Source organism: Nerophis ophidion, linkage group LG24 (genome assembly GCF_033978795.1).
Source record: "Nerophis ophidion isolate RoL-2023_Sa linkage group LG24, RoL_Noph_v1.0, whole genome shotgun sequence".
Classification (NCBI taxonomy): domain Eukaryota; kingdom Metazoa; phylum Chordata; class Actinopteri; order Syngnathiformes; family Syngnathidae; genus Nerophis; species Nerophis ophidion.
In genome coordinates, this window is record NC_084634.1 from 27,841,433 (window position 1) to 27,864,809 (window position 23,377).

Below are 23,377 nucleotides of genomic sequence, written 5' to 3' on the forward strand. Positions count from 1 at the left end.
TTGCATCCACGACATTTCCTGACTATATTATACACCCCGCAAACACCAAACCCCCACCTCCCTGCGTGGTTGAGGTGGGCGGGGTTTGAAGCTTGCGGGGTTTTTTTCCACATCCATGACTTTTATTGAGAAGCTCTCACCTATTGATGACAGGTGATTGAGGTGATCCTGCCCATGCTGTGTAATTACCTGTCTTACTGGTGGGAGAAAGGACCAGAAAACCTGCCTTCAAACGGCGAGTGCTGCACCATGGTGACATCGGAACATCTCAGCGTCATTCTTGGGAACATTCTCAAGATCCTCAATAGCAACCTGGGCATTGATGACGCCCCCTGGATGAAAAGGATCGCGGGTAAGAACCAGACGGAGTGGGGGAACGATGGATGAGGGTGCGTGCAGAGGATGAAGCCTTCTTGTCTCCTTGTCTAGTCTACTCTCAGCCAATCATCAGTAAAGCTGGAGCTGGTCTGCTGAGAACCCACTTTTTACCCACACTGGAGAAGCTCAAGAAGAAGACAGTGAAGGTAGCGCCACAGCAGAGCAACTGCGGTATTCAATAGTTTGGCACCTGTGCGAAGTTGGCCCCCCTAATCATTGCAAATATTCAAATAACACTGCCATTATTTTGTGCTACGTTTGTGTCCGAAAAATATTGTTTGGGCTGTCACGGTTTTTACGTTATTCTACAGTACATTTTCCGGCCTGTGACTTTGTCACTAGTGTCATCTCCACAATCTCCCCAAACTTGTCCCAATCGTTTGTGTTTCAATTTTTTTTGTCTATAATCATTTTAACGTTAACGTTTTAAAGTTATGTTAGCATGTTTTCATTCATACCCCTCAACCTCGCCAAAATCTCCCCTGCAAAAATGTTGTCTGTTTTTATGTCATTAACATGTTGTAATTTGTAACCTTCTCTCTTTAAACTTGTCCAATTTGTTTGTGCTGCAAAAATTATTTGTTTATTATAGTTATGTTTTTACTGTGTCAAAATCTTCCCAAGCTTGTCCAAAACGTTTGTAATGGAAGGTTTTGTTTGTCTATTAGTTGTTATGCTATCAACATTTTTTTTATTCATAACCAGCCCCCCATGTTGTCAGAATCTGCCTAAACTTGTCCCAATTTTTTTTTGCTACATTTGTGTTGCAAAAATCACCTCCCGAAAATTGCCTCACCCTGTCAAAATCTTAGTTTCATGTTGTTAACTATTATAGATTTTATATCAACACAGTATTATTCATAATGAGCCCCCCACCCCCACCTTGTCAAAAACCTCCCAAGCTTGTCCCAAACGTTTGTGCTATATTTGTGCTGTTTGTGCTGCACAGATTTTTCGACTACTATAGTTTTTATGTTAACACAATATTATTTATAACCACCCCTCACCCACTTTGTCAAAATTACCCAAACGTGACCCATTCATTTTTGCTGTGTTTGCGCTGAAAACATTTTTTTTTTGTTATAGCTTTTATGTCAACATTTTATGATTCGTAACCAGCTCCCTGACCTTGTCAAAATCTCTCCAAACGTGTCCCATTTGTTATGCCACATTTATGCTTTTTTAGTTTTCTTGTTAACGCGGCAGAACAGGAGTTAGTGCATGTGCCTCACAATACGAGGGTCCTGGGTTCGATCCTCGGGCTCGGTGCCCTTCTGTGATGAGTTTGCATGTTCTCCCCGTGAATGCGTGGGTTCCCTCCGGGTACTCCGGCTTCCTCCCACTTCCAAAGACATGCATCTGGGGATAAGTTGATTGGCAACACTATATTGGCCCTAGTGTGTGAATGTGAGTGTGAATGTTGTCTATTTGTGTTGGCCCTCGGATGAGGTGCCGACTTGTCCAAGGTGTACACCGCCTTCCGCCCGATTGTAGCTGAGAGAGGCACCACCGCGCCCCCTGCGACTCCAAAGGGAATAAGCAGTAGAAAATGTATGGATGGACTAATATAGTTTTTATGTTAACGTGTTATTTGTAACCCACTGCCTTGTCAAAATCTCCCCAAACGTTAGTGCTATGTTTGTGCTGGTTTGTGTTGCAACATTTTTTGTCTATTATAGTTTTTAATGTTATTAACTATTAAAGACATTCTATTAACACTTTATTCATAATCAGCCACCCCACCTTGTCAAAATCTCTCAAAATCTGTCCCAAACGTGCTGCAAAAAAATGTTGTTCAACTTTCTATGTTATGGGGCTGGTTATGAATAATAACAACACACACACATACACACACACACACACACACACACACACACACACACACACACACACACACACACACACACACACACACACACACACACCATAACCTTGTCTGAAACATTTGTGTTACATTTGTGCTGCAATTGTTTTTGTCTTATTATGGTTTTTCTTTGATTAACTTTTGATTATTTATAACAACACCCCTACCGTGTCAAAATCTACCCAATGGTGACCCAAAAGTTAGTGCTGCAACTTTTTGGTTTAACTATGATAGTTTTTTATGTTATTAATAATATAATTGTCATGTTAACGTGTTATTTGTAAACCCCTACCTTCTCAAAATCTCCCCAAACATTAGTGCTATGTTTGTGCTGGGTCGTGTTGCAATATTTTTGTCTATTATAGTTTTGAATGTTATTAACTATTAAATATATTCTATTAACGCTTTATTCATAATCAGCCCTCACCCTGTCAAAATCTCTCATAACCTGTCCCAAACGTGCTGCAAAAAAATGTTGTTTGACTTTCTAGGTTGTGGGGCTGGTTATGAATAATAACTACGTTAATAACATAAAAACTGTAAATGTTAGACAAAAAAATTGTGTAGCACGAATGAGTGGGACAATTTAGGGGAGATTTTGACACAGTGGAGGAGCTAGTTATGAATAATAAGATACAAACAAATGTCACAAGTTTGGGGAGTTTTTGACAAGGTGGGGATGGGGGTATGGATGATGTCATTAGTCGGAAAATGTATTTTAGAATAACTTAAAAACCGAAACGGCACAAAAAAATGGCAGTGGTATTTTATTATTTGCAATAATAGGAGGGGTCCAACTTCACACAGGTGAGTTTGGCAGGTAACGGGTGATGTGTCGCGCTTGTAGGTTGTGTCCGAAGAGGAGCTATTGAAGGCTGATGGCAAGGGTGACAATCAGGAGGCGGAGCTTCTTATCTTGGATGAGTTCGCTGTGCTCTGCCGAGACCTCTATGCGTTCTACCCCATGCTCATCCGCTACGTAGACAACAACAGGTGCAAAACCTGTTTGCGTTTCTGTTATTGTTGGCATCAGTTAATAATGTTTATTCTTCATGTCTCGGTCGACACTAGGTCAAGGTGGCTCAAGGAGCCTGATGCCGATTCCACTGAGCTCTTCAAGATGGTCGCAGATATCTTCATCCTCTGGTGCAAGTCACACGTGAGTCATTGGTTCAGCAGTAGGCATGCAGCGATTACCGGCATCAATGATAAACCTCCTGACAGTTAGTAACATTGTTTAGAATTACGAAACCCAAAACCAGTGAAGTTGGCACGTTGTATAAAATGTAAATAAAAACAGAATACAATGATTTGCAAATCCTTTTCAACTTACATTCAATTGAATAGACTGCAAAGACAAGATACTTAATGTTCGAACTGTTGGTTTTTTTTGCAAATACTAGCTCATTTGGAATTTGATGCCTGTTACATGTTTCAAAAAAGCTGGCCCAAGTAGCAAAAAAGAAAAAGTTGAGGAATGCTCATCAAACACTTATTTGGAACATCCCACAGGTGAACAGGCTAATTGGGAACAGGTGGGTGCCATGATTGGGTATAAAAGCAAAAAAAGGATGGGACGAGGCTCACCATTTTTTGAACAAATCCATGAGCAAAGTGTCCAATAGTTTAAGAACCACATTTCTCAACGAGCTGTTACAAGGAATATAGGGATTTCACCATCTACGGTCCCTAATATCATCAAAAGGTTCAGAGAATCTGGAAAAATCACTGCACGTAAGTGGCAAGCCAGTGAATTTCGATCCCTCAGGCGGTACTGCATCAAAAAGCGACATCAGTGCGTAAAAGATATGACCACATAGGCTCAGGAACACTTCTGAAAACCACTGTCAGTAACTACAGTTGGTCGCTACATCTGTAAGTGCAAGGTAAAACTCTACTATTCAAAGCGAAAGCCATTTATCAACAACACCCAGAAACACTGTCGGCTTCACTGGGCCCGAGTTAATCTAAGATGGACTCATGCAAAGTGGAAAAGTGTTCTGTGGTCTGACGAGTCCACATTTCAAATTGTTTTCTGAAACTGAGGACGTCGTGTCATCCGGACCAAAGAGGAAATGAACCATTTGGTTAGTATCGCCGATACTGATGTGGTTATATCCTTTACCCACTGATGTCGCAGTGCCGCCTGAGGGATCGAAAGGCGGGCTTACCGCTTACGTACAGTGATTTCTCCAGATACTCTGAACGTTTTGATGAATGGTATGTTCAAACCATACCCGGTCAAGAGTGGGCAATACTGGGATAGCAGGCAAACAGGAATTTATTGCCGATGCTGATACAGAAACTTATGATTTGAAATGCTGTGATCAGTGTATGGTTTGAACATACCATTTGGCAAACACAGGCAGTTTTTGGGCCCTCCCAAAAATCTCGTAAAAAAAATTTGAGTTGTATTTTTAAAAATATTTTTTTCATAATTTTTACTTTTTAAAAATACTTCAAATTAATCTCTTAAAATTTTTAAATAACTCATGATCTTTTTAACAGCTCCCCCTTCCCTCTCATGCAATGAACTATTCCATGTTACTGCGCATATTCAGACCTGATTCAGAAAACCAGAATGTTTCTTCTGCTACGGAATATATATATATATATATATATATATATATATATATATATATATATATATATTTTTTTTTTTTTTTTAAATAAAACTTTGTTAAAAGATTTCAGTCTATTTTTAAGTTAGTGCTTTTTAATTGTTTTCTGTCATCCCCCACTTTACGCCCCCACCACCACTCTTCCCCCCTGACTATAAATAGTATCATTTGTCTGTAAAAATGTAATAAGAACTCCTCTGCACAAAATGATATCCTTAACTTTAAAGACACCAGAAAAGAATAACTTTATTAACATAGTTTTTTAGTCTTAAAAAAAGTAAAGTGCATTAATTTGCCTGAAAAAAAAAAGTTATTGTTATTTAGCTATAAATCTATTTTCAGAATCAGAATCATTTTTATTTGTCCGTTCCAACATGTACAAGACACATCAGAACTGAAATTACATTTTCGGCACAGTTCCGCTAAGAGCAGACATACGTTAGGGGGGGGGGGGGGACAAGACGAGACCGCCGACGGATCAGCCGGTTACAGCGCTCCTTAAAAAGATAAGAAAAGGGTGACATTAGGAAAGGGGGGGGATAAAAAAAATATCAGTCCAAGGCTAGACCCTCAACAGAGGTCTAGTCTGAGTCCAAGGAAAAAACCTCACATAGCATGGCACACATTAAACATACATATATCACACCAACTTGCAACAGAGGGAGGGGTGGGTTTGCGCAGGCCCGCTGTTCGCTCTGTAGCGCCGCTCAGCCATTTCACAACCCCATAGAGATACGCGTTGGTGAGGGTGTTGATTTAAGGGTCGGGGTCATGTGTGTGCGTATATGCCCAATTAACTCGGGAGAGGTGAAGTTTTTTTGTATGGCTGAGGCCGATAAAGTTCAGCTACAGATGTTGACAAAAAAGAAGGTCAAAAGCGTCTATCTTTGAGGAGTCTTCGGGAGATTTTCTTCAGAACAGCCTGCTCCATGGCAAGGCCATTCAGGGAGTCCAAATCGTAGATAAAAAGTTGTTTTCCTTCGAGAAGACAAAATATTGACTTGTCTTCTCTGCTTGTCCATGCTGGACCTCTTTCAGTTCCAATTATTATTCCTTCTCTGCAAACTTTTCCAAGATGAGATCCATTTTGCGATTCAACTCAGAAATCGCACAAGTCTTTGTTCCCACGGCCCGACCCAATCCTTCCATTGCGTTGAACAGCCGTTGGGCTCCTTGAGTGGTTGCCATCGTCTTCCGAATTTGTCGATACACAAGAGCAATGCCCAGCCCAATCAGCAAGTGCCCCGTGATCACAGCTCCAAATAGGTAGATGTCTTCGACGTCCTCGTTGGAAAGAGCTGAGAGGCACATGATCCTCCATGAGTTCCAGGAGTCTCGCACGCAACCCACAGTGATGGTTCCATCAGGGCAGCCAGGCTCCCCCGAACCTCTTTTTCTTGTCGAAAAGACTGTGTCAATAGCGTCAAGAGTCCAGCTGATCATATTCATATTGAAATTTGGATTAGAGGACAGCGCAAAGAAAGAGGCTTTTAAAAAGTTCAGACAAGGACAAAGACAAAGAGAGCAAGCAGGGAAGGAGGGAACGGAGAATGCGACCGCCCTCACCAGAGGCTAGGATGAAATTTTGACCGACTTGAATCAGTTTATACTGAAAAATAAAATGACATAAACTCTAAATATCAATTAATTCAAATTGATCAGCGACATTAACTCAGGGGCACAATATCCATCCATCCATCCATTTTCTACCGCTTATTCCCTTTCGGGGTCGCGGGGGGCGCTGGCGCCTATCTCAGCTACAATCGGGCGGAAGGCGGGGTACACCCTGGACAAGTCGCCACCTCATCGCAGGGCCAACACAGACAGACAGACAACATTCACACTCACATTCACACACTAGGGACCATTTAGTGTTGCCAATCAACCTATCCCCAGGTGCATGTCTTTGGAGGTGGGAAGAAGCCGGAGTACCGGGAGGGAACCTATGCATTCACGGGGAGAACATGCAAACTCCACACAGAAAGATCCCGAGCCTGGATTTGAACCCAGGACTGCAAGACCTTCGTATTGTGAGGCAGACGCACTAACCCCTCTCCCACCGTGAAGCACAATATATAAAACACTTTAACCTACAAAACAAAAATTAATGCATAAATGTATGCTAAAAAATAAATAAAAACAGGAAGTCATTATTGGCTACAACAAGCACCTTCGCAATGCAGAGCTTTTTGACGCGCGGTTTGAAGAATGATAATAATTGATACTGATAAAGCATGTTCCCCTGTGGCAAAAACAACTGGCCTAGATGCTTTTCGGGCACATTCAACAATATTATGTTGATAATTGTGATGGTTTTGGTCGCGCTAACAGTAATAATAATTTTTATGTCGTTTATATCCTCATTTATCAAGTTTGCATACATTAACAGTTCATACAGCGTATTGAACTACTTCCTCTGTTTGCAGAACTTCAAGCGTGAGGAGCAAAACTTTGTGGTGCAGAACGAAATCAATAATTTGGGATTCCTCACCGGAGAAGGCAGGACAAAAATGTCTAAGGTAAATTTTGTGGAAGGATTGCAGCTCCATTTACCTCAATCATGGTAAAAGAGTTCTGTTTTAGGGAAAACATTATAGTTTAAATATGAACAACGGTATAATAAACTCTGTTTTAAACTTTTGCAGTCAGGCGGGGACCAGGAGAGGAAGCACAAGCGTCGTCGAGGAGAATACTACTCCGTCCAGACCTCTTTGATCGTGGCTGCCTTGAAGAAAATGTTACCCATCGGCCTCAACATGTGCACCCCTGGGGACCAGGAGCTCATCTCCTTGGCTAAGACGCGCTACAGCCTGGTGGGCTAACTCCCTTACCCTGCACATGTGCCACTTGTTTTAGTACAGACTCATCAGAAAATGCTACTTACTGATGTGTTAATTGTTCCACATGTCACTTAATATGCTACGTTGTGATCTTAGAAAGATACAGATGATGAGGTGAAGGAGCACTTGCGCCAGAACCTTCATCTGCAGGACAAGGTAAGATGAGTGTGTATTGCTGATCATCAAATCAAAAGTTGCTCTTTGTTAACACTTATCTGCTGAGTCATTAAAATTCCAATAAAACCCCAAGTGTGGGACGTGTACAAAGGCTTTGATCTGGGCTTTGCAGTCTGATGACCCAGCAGTCCAGTGGCAGTTGAACCTCTACAAAGACATCATGATGAAGAGCGAAGAACAGATCGACCCAGAGCACACGGTGGCTCGGGTGCAGAGTATCTCGGCTGCAGTTTTCCACCTGGAACAAGTAAAAACACAGATACCGTATTTCCTTGAATTGCCGCAGGGCATATACACTGTAGTGAAGTGAATTATATTTATATAGCGCTTTTCTCTAGTGACTCAAAGCGCTTTACATAGTGAAACCCAATATCTAAGTTACATTTAAACCAGTGTGGGTGGCACTGGGAGCAGGTGGGTAAAGTGTCTTGCTCAAGGACACAACGGCAGTGACTAGGATGGCGGAAGCGGGAATTGAACCTGGAACCCTCAAGTTGCTGGCACGGCCGCTCTACCAACCGAGCTATACCGCCTGTAGTATGCGCCTGCCTTGAATTACTGTCGTGTCAAACTTTCTTCCCAAAATAATTAGCGCATGCTTAGTATCACCGCCGGGTCAAACTTGTGACGTCATTTTCAAAATGGAGGAGGCTGATTTCAATACCCGTAATTTGAAATCGCATAAAGGGAAGAAGATTAAGAGCTATTCAGTAGGATTTAAGGTCCAAGCTTACATCACACTCAAAATTTATTGCATACCTTTGGTAAGTGCCGTAGTGAGACGAGGTTTTAAAATAATTAGCGCATGCTTACTTTTACCGCATGCCTTTGGTAAGCGCAGGAGTGAGAAGAGGTTTTAAATTAATTAGCGCCCCGGCGGCAATTCAAAGAAATACGGTATTTTCACTTTCATTTGATCTTGCGTAAACTCACTGGACGTACCCTTAGGTACACATGCACCCTTTAGTGATAATTAAATTAAGGGTGTTCTGATGCAACTTTTTCACTTCCAATTGGCGCCTTGAGTTTTGGCCTGTACCAATATTAATCCGATTCAATATCAGCACAAATCATAGTACATACTCAGGATCTGAATCTAACGACAGGATCTAATTCCGATTTCTGGGTTGACGCTTCGATTTACAATCGCTTCTTGATTCGACATTATTCACGATTCAAACCAAATCTCTTAATGTATGTATTAGTATTATTTGGTGTAATAATCATGATAAAACTTTTTCAAATCAATTTACAAGTTAGAAAACCTCCTTCTAGATGCATGGAGATGGCCTAAAAAAGTATTTTTAAAAATGTATTCTTATAAATAATAAAATCGTATGTGTATTTTATTTAACAAAATATTAATATAGAATCAGGGTGAGTAAGAATTGCAATTCAGATGTGAATCGATTTTTTTTTTTTTTTTACTGCACCCCTATTCCATACTTTTATTTTGTAGTGTGGCATGTTAAACACTTGATCAAGTGAAATTATTCACAGAACAACGGTAGGTCTAAAAAATAAAAAGCTATTCGCCGGAATGGACTTATGTCTTCTTTAAATTGAAGTGAAGAGGTAATAACATTTAAGTCCATGACATAGTAAATTGAATGACGCCGACACGTTACTAGATACATTCTAATAAACTTCTGCCTTGAAGACTTTGTTAAATGCAACCGTAATTATTTGATGCTTGTTTGAATTGACAAATGTGCTGTTTTAGACTGCAATATTGTTCAATTAAGGACACTTATTACATATCATCATCATCATCATCAATCTTTATTGCAGACCTTAACATCCATTAAACATATAAAAAACACAATATAAAACATTAAATACAAAACAAAACACCAAAACATTAAAAAGCAAAACAATAAAGAGAAACATAAAGCCCAAATGTCAGTTTCTAACATACAAACATGTGTGCCAATGGTTCCACAGTCCAGATGAGTATCTAACAGAACTGCAGCCAGGGTTCGTTAACACAGTGATTACATGTATGTCATTTTCAGACTCAGATGCCCTACACATAAACTTATACATAAGGTTGCGTAGCAACGCTGAGAAAGTGGGCACCCCAACACTAACAAACATCTGGCTTGCACTGGCGCTTCTTGGAATTCCCAGGAGAAGCCTCATACAATCATTATAAGCAACCTGAAGCTTCTGAAAGCTTTTCTGCTTATACTTTACCCATAGGGGGGCAGTATAAAAAGGAGTACAATAGGCTCTGAATAAGTTGATCTTTACATCATTTGTACAATAATATTTCTTTCTCAGCCTGTTGGCTTGGGCATATAGCATACGCCGCTGTCTGTATAGGTCATCATCATCACCCAATAGATGGGTAATGATGTGCCCCAGATACTTAGTTTTATGACACACACTCAGCACCTGTCCTGACAGATAGAATGAAAGGAAACAGAGATCCTTGTCTTCTCTTGTTCTACATATCATGATGACACTCTTCTTTGCATTATATTTTACATCATATTTTAAACCATAATCTGTACATATATTCAGCAGCTGTTGAAAGCCAGCACTGCTAGGAGACAGGATGGCTAAATCATCCGCATACACCAGATGATTAACCACAGTATTACCAAGTACACATCCTGTTCTACAGGTATTGAGCTGGACAGATAGGTCGTTCATATACAGATTGAAGATGGCAGGGGAGAGAATTCCCCCCGGCGTACCCCGTTCCCATCCTTAAATGTTGCTAAGCATTTATCGCCCCATCTGATCTGCATGCTCTGCAATATTGTTCAATTAAGGACACTTATTACGTATGTTTAGCTTGTGTGCTAATGTGTGCTTAGCCGTTGTGTAGCTGTCAGTTCCTAGTAGCCTGGAAAATAGTCTACAATGTTTATCTTTTGTAAATGAAATCACTAAAATAGAAGGAATGACCAACTTTGGTGTTCATTGGTAAACATTTAGATGGTAACTGGTTGTTGAGATTTGCGCAAGCCAACAATATGAGATACTTGTTTTGGTTTTTTTTTTTCGCGATATCTGATATCAATGTTGGGTCAGGACACTCCTAATAATAATCATGTCCTATAAATGTCCGATATTTTCATTATTGTTGTTTGTCTTGCTAAGTAGTATCAGGCAGGGTAGTGCTACCTCAATGATAAACAATATTACCTCTCTGACAGAGTCAGTCCAAGCTGTCCTTGTAATGGCTCACGTTTTGAATGCACATTTATTCACGCGGGTTTTGCTCTCTCCGTGATACAGGTGGAGCAGCCTTTGAGGAATAAAAAGTGTGTGTGGCAGAAGCTGCTCTCCAAACAACGTAAACGGGCTGTGGTGGCCTGCTTCCGTATGGCTCCTCTTTACAATCTACCCAGGTGAGTCTCCCTTTAAGTATCTATCTCGTTGCGGAAAAAACTGTCAGTATTGACCTGACTTATTCAAGCCATTAATATGAAGATGTTTTTTCAGGCTAAGTGTAAATAACAAGCAAGCTATCCCCAAGTAGTTGTGGAGGGGGATTGATTGGATTGGACATTGTGTGGCCATGTAAACCCTCATCGCCTCCCTAATGACATGATCTCCTCTGTGTTGTTTTCTTGCATAATACTACCTCATCCCTCCCTCAGACACAAAAATAATAATTACTTCCTGAATGGCTATCGGGAGGTTTGGCTGGAAAGGGCATTCAAAGCCTACAGCTTTGACCGCTTGTTCTCCCTGCTGACGGTAAAGTGAAACAACGGGGCGAATGCTTCATCTGTTCAAAACCCTTCAGTCCTCCCCTTCCATCCACCAGGCTGATGACCGATATGCGCAGGGCAGCCATTGTCTCAGCACTGTGGATTCTGATTGGTTTGTTACAATTGACCTCAATGAACTTAGAGGGGAAGTTTTGGGTGTCCCCTGAAAGCGAGAAGACACAAGTCACCAATTGGTAAACAGGCTTAGCTGCAGTGTGGTTACTGCAATGTAAAAGTGTATTTTCTCTGAAGGAAAGATTGCTGTTTATTCATCTTTCCTGTTATATTACTATACAGCCACAGCATTAGGAACCCATGAATAATTTAATATGATCCATTATAATCGCACTTTTAGGAAACACACAAACATATTTCTTTATTATTGTGTTCATAGTTTGCATGGGTATAACTATAATCTATTTTAACCTGTAATTTTATTAGTTGTATGTATAAAGTGTTGCACTTAAAATGTACCTATTTGATTCAAATGTATTCACACAGCACATTTAAAACAACGCAAGGTAAGTGATGCACAAAAGTAAAATACAATTAAATGTTAGCACAAAAATTGTGTCAAAACACATCAATGACAGCATAACGAATGATGCAACTTTAAAATCATTTAGAAAAGATAATATCACTCAGACTTAAGGCTTGGAGGCCACATCTGGGCCACCACATCATTTTATGTGGCCCGCAGAAGTCTGGAAATAATGTGCTTCAATACAATTCTTCTTTTTTTCTTTTTTTTACTACAGGTATTATTTCTGTTTTGGCAAAAAAAAATACATGTATTGCATGCAATTGTATATTTTTTTAACTTCAATATTATCTAATAATGCAACAAATATATTATTATACATTCCACAAAAAGTATTACATTTTTTATAAATACTTAAATATCTACTTCTTATATTATCCATCCAATTGTAGCATAGAATAATGACTATAGGTTGTACGGTAAAAAACTGGCAGTTAAGCCACAATAATTTTACTATAAAAGACAGTGATGCTGTAAAAAGAAATTTACATTTTAAAACGTAACATTTTTTTTTTTGCAGTCTACATAAAAAAATATAGACTAATAAAATCTGTACACATTTGTCTAATATTATAACAGGGTGACCCCCTTATACATTTGTATTCAAATGTTATTCAGTCATGACTGCAATTTTGGACCCTTTGACACCTTTGCTATTTAAGCAGGAAATAAAACTCTTACTGGATTTGAACGCTAATAGAGAAAGAAAAGCTGCTCCGCAGTCCAGGACCAGTTATTGAAAAGGCTCATAGTCATTTGTCCACTTCAGAAAATACGTGTGCAAACCCCACAGTCACATATTCTAATGATATTTTAGATTGCCACTATGCACCAAAGGTAGTATCTCTTTTATTTTGGAAAAAGTGAGAGCATTTGTTCTCATACATTTTTAGTTGAGATACCTGGAAGACAAGTGGCGACAATGCACATCATGAGCTGGTAATTGGCTTTCAATTAAATAGTTTATTGTTATGATGAAGCTGAAATGACTTTGACTCGACCCAAAGATTGCTAATCAATCTCTGCAGAAAATGATGATCGCGCCAATTTACACAAAGGTAACCAATTCTCGGGAAATATCATTGTCCAATCAAAACTTATGTTTGTTCCTCGTGAAGCAGGAACAACAACATAATTTCTTTAACTCAAACAGCACAATTATCCTTCTCCTATGCTAAGGCTTCTGGGTAATTTACAGTGTAATCAATTATCATTATTGTTGTTATTATTAGTTATATTCAATTAAATGGTACGGTAATGTAACAATAATATCAGATTATGTGATTTTACTGCCATCGAGTGTATACTCAAGTGCAGTATAAAACGAGTAAAGCATCAATACAGTATTTGTTTTCCAATTTGTGTTAAAATCCTGTGCTTTTTGAGTTCCAGGTTAAAGTGATACATTGATAACAAAGTAATGAAGTCACAAGTTGATTCAATGTTATTGAAAAAAACCACAACCACAAAACACTGCAACCTTTCTAAAAATCCTGACGGTACTGGAACTATTAAGTTCATTTGAGTTAATGGTGAATTTGAAGCAAAACATTTCTTAGGCCAGGAAGTTGTTGATATTATTTTTGTTTATATTCCCTTGCGGTCATGAAGCAAAATGTGCCTGATGTTGAAAAATGTGCAATTCAACTACAATTAACAGGAAAAGAATGCCTTTAAATTTGCACAAAAGTTTGAACGGTCATCTTTACAACACTTGCTTCAGTAAAGTTTCTCCTATTGGATCCTATTAATGTTTGTGTCCCTAATGTTGTGGCCGACAATTGAATGTTCCTTCTAATATATATTTTTCAATCTGATAGTAATTTGATCGAAGCCATGTGACCAGTCAGAAAAGCCAGTGGGTCCCACATTGAACCAACACCACCCTGCCTGAGATTCACTATTGTGTAACCCCTCCTCCCCTCCTGACATCACTCCTTCCTGGCTCCTCCAAAAACTCACCACCCTAATGCCATTTTACCTCCCTCCTCCATCTCCCTCCATTCCTCCCCCCTCCCCAGGCATCGTGCTATCAACCTCTTCATCCCGGCCTATCAGAGACTATGGATAGAGGCAGAGGAGTACTCCTTTGAGGAAAAGCTAGTTCAGGATCTGGCCGTAAGTACCGGACGGCCCTCGCCCGCCCCACACGTGCCCTGCGTTGGCACCCCTCTGCCGGTCCTGCCCGCCGATCGCCTCTTTAGTTCTGCGCCCGTTGAACCTTGGGAGCACACCAGTGCGGAGAGCTCGCCCAAATCCCAGAGGGGTACCCGTTCTAGGCGCGCCAAGGGCTTCAGACCGAGATCCGTCAGAGGTCAAAGACTGCATGAGCAACTCAGGAGACACAGGGCCAGCTCTGGCGCTCACAGCTCTAGAAAAGCCGGCTTTACCGTTGTGGCCGCAGTGGTAAGGAGCGCCGCTCGCTAAAGAGACCGTCGCTCCATGTTTTTGTCAGATCTGGATCCAACCCATCAGTTGTCCTTGTGTTCTCTGTAAGTCTGCAGTGTGACGCTGGTGTTATAGTCGGCTCTGTGACCGTGAAGTCAGTGGCATGCTCGCGTCGTCACATTTCATGCTGAAACTCAGTTGAGAACAAGATCATCAAAAACACAGAAATTGGTCAACACGACGTCTCCAAAAAGTAGTGTATCGCAATGTCAATCAGTGGGTTACTTTTTTCTACATTTAAAACACTTACATAACATGTAATGGTGGTTCTTTGGTCAAAATGTTGCATAGATTATGTTTTACGGACCATTTTCAAGCCGCTTTCTGACCCCCTCTTCGGGATGCGCCGTTTTGTGGGCGGGTCTTATTTACGTGCCTCTACTTTGACAGCGTCTTCTCTCCGTCGTATTTGTCGTACCGATATTTTTAGCACTTCCATAGCGAGTCTATTGACAGACCTAAGTTAGAACTGTACGGTACTTTGTATTAGAAATAGCAACCGTGGAGGATGAATGCCCCACAATAAGAGGATAGACAAAAAGGAGCTTGTTCACTATGGTCAAAATGTTGCATAGATTATGTTTTACAGACCATCTTCAAGCTGCTTTCTGACCGCCTTTTCGGGATGCGCCGTTTTGTGGGCGGGTCTTATTTACGTGCCTCTACTTTGACAGCGTCTTCTCAGCCCTTTGAGACACTAGTGATTTAGGGCTGTATAAGTAAACATTGATTGATTGATTGATTCTCTCCGTCATATTTGTCGTACCAATATTTTTAGCACTTCCATTGCGAGTCTACTGACATACCTAAGTTAGAACTGTACAGTACTTTGTATTAGAAATAGCAACAGTGGCAACAAGAGGATGGAGAAAAAGAAGGAGCTTGTTGACTACGGCACGCACTACAATTGCGGATGTGCAGACATTTTCAGGATGTACCACTAGGTAAGAACATTTGGTTTTTGCATAATATTGTGAATCAAAACGGCAGATAATATCTCCTAATAGGTGTCATTTTGGGGTTCTTACACACACACCATAATAAAACACTTATATTGAAGCACGGTACGTCTGACTATGGTAGCCTTAATGCGGCAAGAATCTAGCTAGCGGTGCGACTTTGTAATTCACCAAAGTCGTACTCAAACATTTTACTATATTTTTGAGCGCCATGTGTAATGTTCTATATTCAATTAACTCAATGAAACATTAAAGTTTTGGTCTTGCTTCCGTACGGGTTCTTGCTTGCATCATTTATCGAACAGGCGTCAACCTGCAGTCCGTACGTATCTCTTATGCGTGACTGCCATCTACACATCACAATTATCACTACACCATGTACCAAATAGAATTGCTTCGAGGTCGGGAAGCAATGTACATAGGGCTCAGTGTCGATTTTTGAGACAATTCAAGGATTTTAGGTGCGTCTTGTAGTCAAAAAGGATGATGGAAAAATGCCTGAATGTATTTAAGAGAAGGTGTTTGTGATGGGCGATGTGCCTTAAAATCTACATGCAACGTATATCGCATCCTCTTGCGATAATGATACACAGGTGAAACTCAAAAAATGTTGAAAATTGTGCAAAATGTAATAGATATCAGCACTTCAAATGTGTAACTTATATGTGATATCGACTCATTACTTGCATAGTGAGATATGTCAAGCCTTTATAGTAGGTCTGGGCTAGTTTTAGTCTCATCCCTCACTTAAAGCATGAGTAAACAATGCACTACACCCAGCTGATAAATCCAAAAGAGAAAGCCGATACAGTGTAACTGCTCACCGATGCTACCTGGTGGCTGTTTGAGCACACCGCAGCCCATCCATTTTCTACTGCTTGTCCCTCTCTGTGTCACGGGGGTTGCTGGAGCCTATCTCAGCTGCATTCGGGCGGAAGGCGGTGTACACCCTGCACAAGTCGCCACCACATCGCAGGGCCAACACAGATAGACAGACAACATTGACATTCACACACTAGGGCCAATTTAGTGTTGCCAATCAACCTATAAATCCCCAGGTGCATGTCTTTAATGCTTCAGTCACACACAGGATTCTCACATGAGAACAAGACAAAAACACAACCTTACCTTCTGTGTGTGTTAGGATTTTGATGGTCATAGCTCACAGTTTTTTAAAACCCAAAGTTGTCTGATATTTTCAATTCGAAGTTGTCATAAGATGTACGCCATAATCATTGATAGATAGATAGATATTACTTTATTGATTCCTTCAGGAGATTTCCCCCAGAAATATTAAAATTGATATCAAAAGAAGTCCCACAATGTCTTGGGTTGCATGTCATGAGCCTATCCATCCATTTTCTACCACTTGTCCCTTTCGGGGTTGCAGTGGGTACTGGAGCCTATCTCAGCTACGTTCGGGCGGAAGGCGGGGTACATATTAATTTCATCTGTAAATCTAATTGCTGGAATAAATCACCCTTTGCATGATATTGTATTTTTTTTTTTCAGTTTCACCTGTATATCACAATATATTATTTGGCATATACATGATAATAGGAGTTACATTTATATTTTTAATGTAGCTGCTGACATATGCAGCACTAATTGCTTCATTTTCCGGTCGTATTATTTTTCTGAACTACCGCATTTATCGGAGTATAAGTTGCTCTGGAGTATAAGTCGCACCTTCCGAAAATGCATAATAAAGAAGGAAAAAAACATATATAAGTCGCACTGGAGTATAAGTCACATTTTTGAGGGAAAATTATTTGATAAAACCCAACACCAAGAATAGACATTTGAAAGGTAATTTAAAATAAATAAAGAATAGTCAACAACGGGCTGAGTAAGTTTACGTTATATGAGGCATAAATAACCAACTGAGAAGGTGCCTGGTATGTTAACGTAACATATTATGGTAAGAGTCATTCAAATAACTATAACATATAGAACATGCTATATGTTTACCAAACAATCTGTCACTCCTAATTGCTAAATCCGATGAAATCTTATACGTCTAGTCTCTTACGTGAATGAGCTAAATAATATTATTTGATATTTTACGGTAATGTGTTAATAATTTCACACATAAGTCGCTCCTGAGTATAAGTCGCACCCCCGGCCAAACTATGAAAAAAAACTGCGAATTATAATCCGAAAAATACGGTACTTGCTAATTTACTGTTAATATCTGGTTACATTCTGTTGTAACATGTTCTACGACACTTCTGTTAAAATGTAATAAGCACCTATTATTCTGTTGGTTGGATAATTTGCATTAGTTTTAGGCGATACTACCAATTCGGGTAAAAACCCAGGGTGTTTAATATTTCCTTATTCCCTTTTATTACATACAAAATGTATAGTAAAATCAATAAGGCCAAATAACTAAATAAAAGCAAAAATGATTTGCTGCTATTTCCTACGTTTGTAAACAATGACAAAACAAGCTATTTTGTGATAGTAAAAAATATGGATCTGTTTACTGTAGTATCGACCGTATACTGATATTTTGGTATCGCCACTGGCGATCTGCCCACCCCTGTTCATATTCAAGAGCTCTGCTGTTGCTCGACGGTCACCTATGCTTTTTTGTGGCCTCCTACGGTGTGTAGTGTATCGTGTTTAGCTATCCCTTATCTTCGAGTCCTCCAATGATAATGCTACTTGCCACCATGCGGGCGAAGATCAGTGATTTAGATGCTAAACAATGGAGGGTAAATTAGCCGCTAGCAAGGACTCATTGAGGACTCCTTTGTTCGCCTGTCACTGTAAATTTGCGATTTGTAGTCTGCTGCTTCACTCTTTAATGTTTTTTTAAGCATACTTTACATATTTTAGGCCTACATTAAACATGTTCAAGACCTGGCTAAATGAACTGAAAATGTCAATACGACACTATAATTGGCCATTAGATGAGACCAACCCAATCGGAGAGTGCTGTTTAGTGTTGTGATCACTGATTGGCTCAGCCTCAGCCAGCATTCCTATATTAGATTAAATGAATAAAGAGTGTGTAAAGGGAACTGATCCAGTTTAGAATTCTTCCGGCTCTACCGAGTGCCCTTCGAGTCGGTTTCCTCACTTCTGTCAGGTTCATTTGTCATCCGACTGGCTGTGTGCTGTTTGCTGTAATAACGCATGTGTTTACTCATCTTGTCCCTCCCACAAATCATCCAGACATGACATGTGGCATCTGCATGAGTCACTGCAGTGTTCAATTGCCCCAACATTGAACGTGTCGACTACGCAAGGTGGCGATAGGGCCAAGTGTTGACCAAAAAAAAAGTTAAAATGAGATTAAAAAGCTTACTTTTAACACTTTTTTGGGCAGAAAACCCCCATGAAGATAGTGGAGGAGGATGAAGAAGAGGTGGCTGAGATCCAGCCAGACCCTCTGCACCAGCTCATCCTCCACTTTAGTCACAACGCTCTGACGGAGAGAAGGTGCTGTACAGAAATAAACACACCAGGAAGAAACTATTCTTTCTTTCTTACCTGAAAATCTCTTGTTTTAGTCACTTGGAGGAGGATCCTTTGTATATCGCGTATGCTGACATGATGGCAAAGGTGAGCTTATTGAATGGCAGGGATGTCCAAAGTGCAGCCTGGGGACCAATTATGTCCTACAGCTCATTTGAAAAATACTATTTAAAAAAAAACAAAAAAAAACTTAAAAAGTGGCATAAAAGAGCAAATGGGTGAAATGTAACAGCCATGCTGGTAGTTATTTTTGTTTTACTATAAAAATCTTATTGCTCAAAAAAGTAAAAAAGGTTTAATCAACACGTCTGAAAATGATCTTTTTAATCACTTAAAGGCCTACTGAAATGATATTTTCTTATTTAAACGGGGATAGCAGGTCCTACGTTTTCATACTTGATCATTTTGCGATATTGCCATATTTTTGCTGAAAGGATTTAGTAGAGAACATCGACGATAAAGTTAGCAACTTTTGGTGCTGATAAAAAAGCCTTGCCTTTACCGGAAGTCGCAGACGATGACGTCACAAGGGTGAGGGCTCCTCGCGTACTCACATTGTTTTTAATGGGAGCCTCCAGCAGCAAGAGCTATTCGGGCTGAGAAAACGATCATTTCCCCATTAATTTGAGCGAGGTATAAAGATTTGTGGATTATATTGATAGCGAAGGACTAGAAAAAAAATAAAAATAAAATAAAGTTAAAAAAAAGGCGATTGCATTAGGACGGATTCAGATGTTTTTAGACACATTTATTAGGATAATTCTGGGAAATCCCTTATCTTTCTCTTGTGTTGCTAGTGTTTTAGTGAGATTAAATAGTACCTGATAGTCGGAGGGGTGTGTCCACGGGTGTGTTGACGCCAGTGTCTGAGGGAAGTCACAGCAGCTGCATGGACGGCGCAAGCTCCGCAGATCTCCGGTAAGAGGAGACTTTTTACCACAATTTTCTTACCAAAACCTGCCCGTTGACAAGTGGTCGGGATCCATGTTCGCTTGACCGCTCTGATCCATAGTAAAGCTTCACCTCCGGGAATTTTAAACAAGGAAACACCGTGTGTTTGTGTGGCTAAAGGCTAAAGCTTCCCACCTCCATCTTTCTACTTTGACTTCTCCATTATTAATTGAACAAATTGCAAAAGATTCAGCAACACAAATGTCCAGAATACTGTGTAATCATGCGATGAAAAGAGACGACTATTAGCCGCAAGTGGTTCTGCGCTAATATGTCCCCTCCAACTCAAGACGTCACGCGCACCGTCATCATATGCGTCATCATTCCGCAACGTTTTCAACAAGAAACTCCGCGGGAAATTTAAAATTGTAATTTAGTAAACTAAACTGGCCGTATTGGCATGTGTTGCAATGTTAATATTTCATCATTGATATATAAATTATCAGACTGCGTGGTCGGTAGTAGTGGGTTTCAGTAGGCCTTTAAATATTTGAACACACTCTGTGGCAAAATATTAAAAACACTTGTTAAATAAAACATCTGCCTTGTTTTTGATGAATATTTCAGCCTACTACGCTACTGTATTTTAATGTTGATCATTATGTTGGTTCTTGGAAAGCCAAGTGTTTTGTGAGATGGTGCTCGGTAAAAAAAAATATGTTGAGAACCACTGATGGATTTAGGTGTTGGAAGTAAAGATAATGACTTATTTTTACACTTTTATGAGTAGAGGACTTTTGACTCCCTAAAGTTTTTTGTCTAAATTTTTTTAAACTGTCTTTGTTCAAAAAATAACAATTATTTTTTTTAAAAGGCATGATTTTTTTTAAAACCTAGTTAAGGCTCTAGTTACTTGACATTAAATGTTTCATTTTGAAAAATGTTTTTGGGAATATTTTTCCATAAAACAAGTAAAAATACAAAAATTGGACATTAAATGTAAAAAAATTATAAATACTTTTTGGCTTACAGATAAATGTGACATTGATCTTTAGATAATTAAGCATTCAAAATAAAAGGGAAAAAAATGATGGGAGCCCGAAGGCTAACAATATCAATTTTAAAATGAAAAATATCCAAATGGCCCCTGGAAGCTTTCATTATTCAGTGTGCGGCCCATAGTGGAAATAGTTTGGACACCCCTATCGTATGTTATTCATATATAATGCAATTACTTAAAAGTGTCAATGTTCTTTGCACTTTTAGAGCTGTGCAGAGGACGATGAGGAGGAGGAAGAAGATGAGAAAGAGAAAACGTTTGAGGTGCATGCCTCAGCAGACTTGCAAACATTTCTTTGAACTTGTAGCACCTACGAAAAGTGTCTTGTGTTTGGAACCTTCAGGAAAAGGAGATGGAAAAGCAGAAGATCCTTTACCAGCAGGCTCGGCTGCATGCTCGTGGGGCTGCGGAGATGGTGCTGCAGATGATTAGCGCCAGTAAAGGTAATGCTGATCTGCGCTTGTAAACAACGCAGACTGTTTTGAGGGTCTAAATCTACCTTTCGCCTCTTTTCAGGGCGCCTTGGCCCCATGGTGACCTGCACGCTCAAACTTGGCATCTCCATCTTAAATGGAGGCAATGTGCAAGTTCAGCAGGTACCGTATCTACGCTGCAGGTGCATGTTATCTGATGTCAAGCGGTCCTCAAAGACATACTTTTGATATTTCCCGCAGAAAATGCTTGACTACTTGAAAGAAAAACGAGATGCAAGCTTTTTCAAAAGCCTCTCGGGGCTGATGCAGTCGTGCAGGTATTGCTGATTCATTATTCATGTCACAAGCAAAAAAAAAGGAAATACACCAGAAGTGACTGTGTCACTACCTTCCTCCACTAGTGTTCTGGACTTGAACGCATTTGAGAGGCAGAATAAAGCAGAAGGTCTTGGCATGGTGACAGAAGAAGGCTCAAGTAAGTCCAATAAAGATGTGGTGGGGCACCTGTCCTAATTCCAATGCGGTCTGAGGCTAACATTGGGTGTGTTGAGTCAGACACGAAAAAGGTGAATAGTAGGACAGACACAGTTAGCAGATGGTGGTAATGGTCCAAGAAAGAACCCAATAAACTCATTGTGGGTCTGTAAGAGATGCAGATACAGTGGAACCTCCATTTACTAACCTAATTGGTTCTTGAACACGGTTCAAAAATACAAACGTTTTCTATTGATGCAAATTTCTCTATAAACAATGTAAAGATGAATTATGGATTCCAGTCTTGATTAATGTCCATATTTTGTATACTTAAAATATAAATTGCTATACAGTACTGTACATCAAACAAACATAAGGAAGTAATACATTAAAGGCCTACTGAAACCCACTACTACCGACCACGCAGTCTGATAGTTTATATATCAATGATGAAATATTAACATTGCAACACATGCCAGTACGGCCGGTTTAGTTGACCAAATTACAATTTTAAATTTCCCGCGGAGTTTCTTGTTGAAAACTTCGCGGAATGATGACGCCTGCGCGTGACGTCTCAGGTTGGAGGGGACATATTAGCGCACCACCATTTGCAGCTAAAAGTCGTCTCTTTTCATCGCGCAATTACACAGTATCCTGGACATCTGTGTTGCTGAATCTTTTGCAATTTGTTCAATTAATAATGGAGAAGTCAAAGTAGAAAGATGGAGGTGGGAAGCTTCAGCCTTTAGCCACACAAACACACGGTGATTCCTTGTTTAAAATTCACGGAGGTGAAGCTTTACTATGGATCAGAGCGGTCAAGCGAACATGAATCCCGACCACTTGTCAACCGGCAGGTTTCGGTGAGAAAATTGTGGTAAAAAGTCGCCTCTTACCGGAGATCAGCGGAGCTTGCGCCGTCCATGCAGCTGCCGTCGACTTCTCTCAGAGACTCTGGCGTCAAGACACCCGCGGACACACTCCTTGACTATCAGGTACTATTTAACTCACTAAAACACTAGCAACACAATAGAAAGATAAGGGATTTCCCAGAATTATCCTAGTAAATGTGTCTAAAAACATCTGAATCCGTCCCAATGCAATCGCCTTTTTTTTTAAACTTTTTTTATTTATTTATTTTTTCTAGTCCTTCGCTATCAATATCATCATCCACGAATCTTTCATCCTCGCTCTAATAATGGGGAAATTGTCGTTTTCTCAGCCCGAATAGTTCTTGCTGCTGGAGGCTCCCATTATAAACAATGTGAGGAGCCCTCACACCTGTGATGTCATCGTGTGCTACTTCCGGTAAAGGCGAGGCTTTTTTTATCAGCGACCAAAAGTTGCAAACTTTATCGTGGATGTTCTCTACTAAATCCTTTCAGCAAAAATATGGCAATATCGCGAAATGATCAAGTATGACACATAGAATGGACCTTCTATCCCCGTTTGAATACGAAAATCTCATTTCAGTAG

At 40.0% G+C, this 23,377-nt stretch overlaps 1 protein-coding gene across 2 annotated transcripts in view; it reads left to right on the forward strand.

The window, feature by feature from the left end:
• The window catches only part of ryr3 (ryanodine receptor 3), a 380,753-nt gene that overhangs the window by 291,732 nt on the left and 65,644 nt on the right, over positions 1 to 23,377 (forward strand). For both annotated transcript variants that reach the window (XM_061886489.1, XM_061886490.1), the window contains exons 69-85: positions 154 to 352; positions 430 to 524; positions 3,090 to 3,235; positions 3,314 to 3,401; positions 7,290 to 7,382; positions 7,509 to 7,676; positions 7,800 to 7,859; positions 7,993 to 8,127; positions 11,130 to 11,242; positions 14,171 to 14,267; positions 18,894 to 19,006; positions 19,078 to 19,129; positions 21,200 to 21,256; positions 21,337 to 21,436; positions 21,510 to 21,589; positions 21,668 to 21,744; positions 21,829 to 21,902. In XM_061886489.1, coding sequence (XP_061742473.1) covers positions 154 to 352; positions 430 to 524; positions 3,090 to 3,235; positions 3,314 to 3,401; positions 7,290 to 7,382; positions 7,509 to 7,676; positions 7,800 to 7,859; positions 7,993 to 8,127; positions 11,130 to 11,242; positions 14,171 to 14,267; positions 18,894 to 19,006; positions 19,078 to 19,129; positions 21,200 to 21,256; positions 21,337 to 21,436; positions 21,510 to 21,589; positions 21,668 to 21,744; positions 21,829 to 21,902 — 1,747 coding nt within the window. The remainder of the gene's footprint in view (positions 1 to 153; positions 353 to 429; positions 525 to 3,089; positions 3,236 to 3,313; positions 3,402 to 7,289; positions 7,383 to 7,508; positions 7,677 to 7,799; positions 7,860 to 7,992; positions 8,128 to 11,129; positions 11,243 to 14,170; positions 14,268 to 18,893; positions 19,007 to 19,077; positions 19,130 to 21,199; positions 21,257 to 21,336; positions 21,437 to 21,509; positions 21,590 to 21,667; positions 21,745 to 21,828; positions 21,903 to 23,377) is intronic.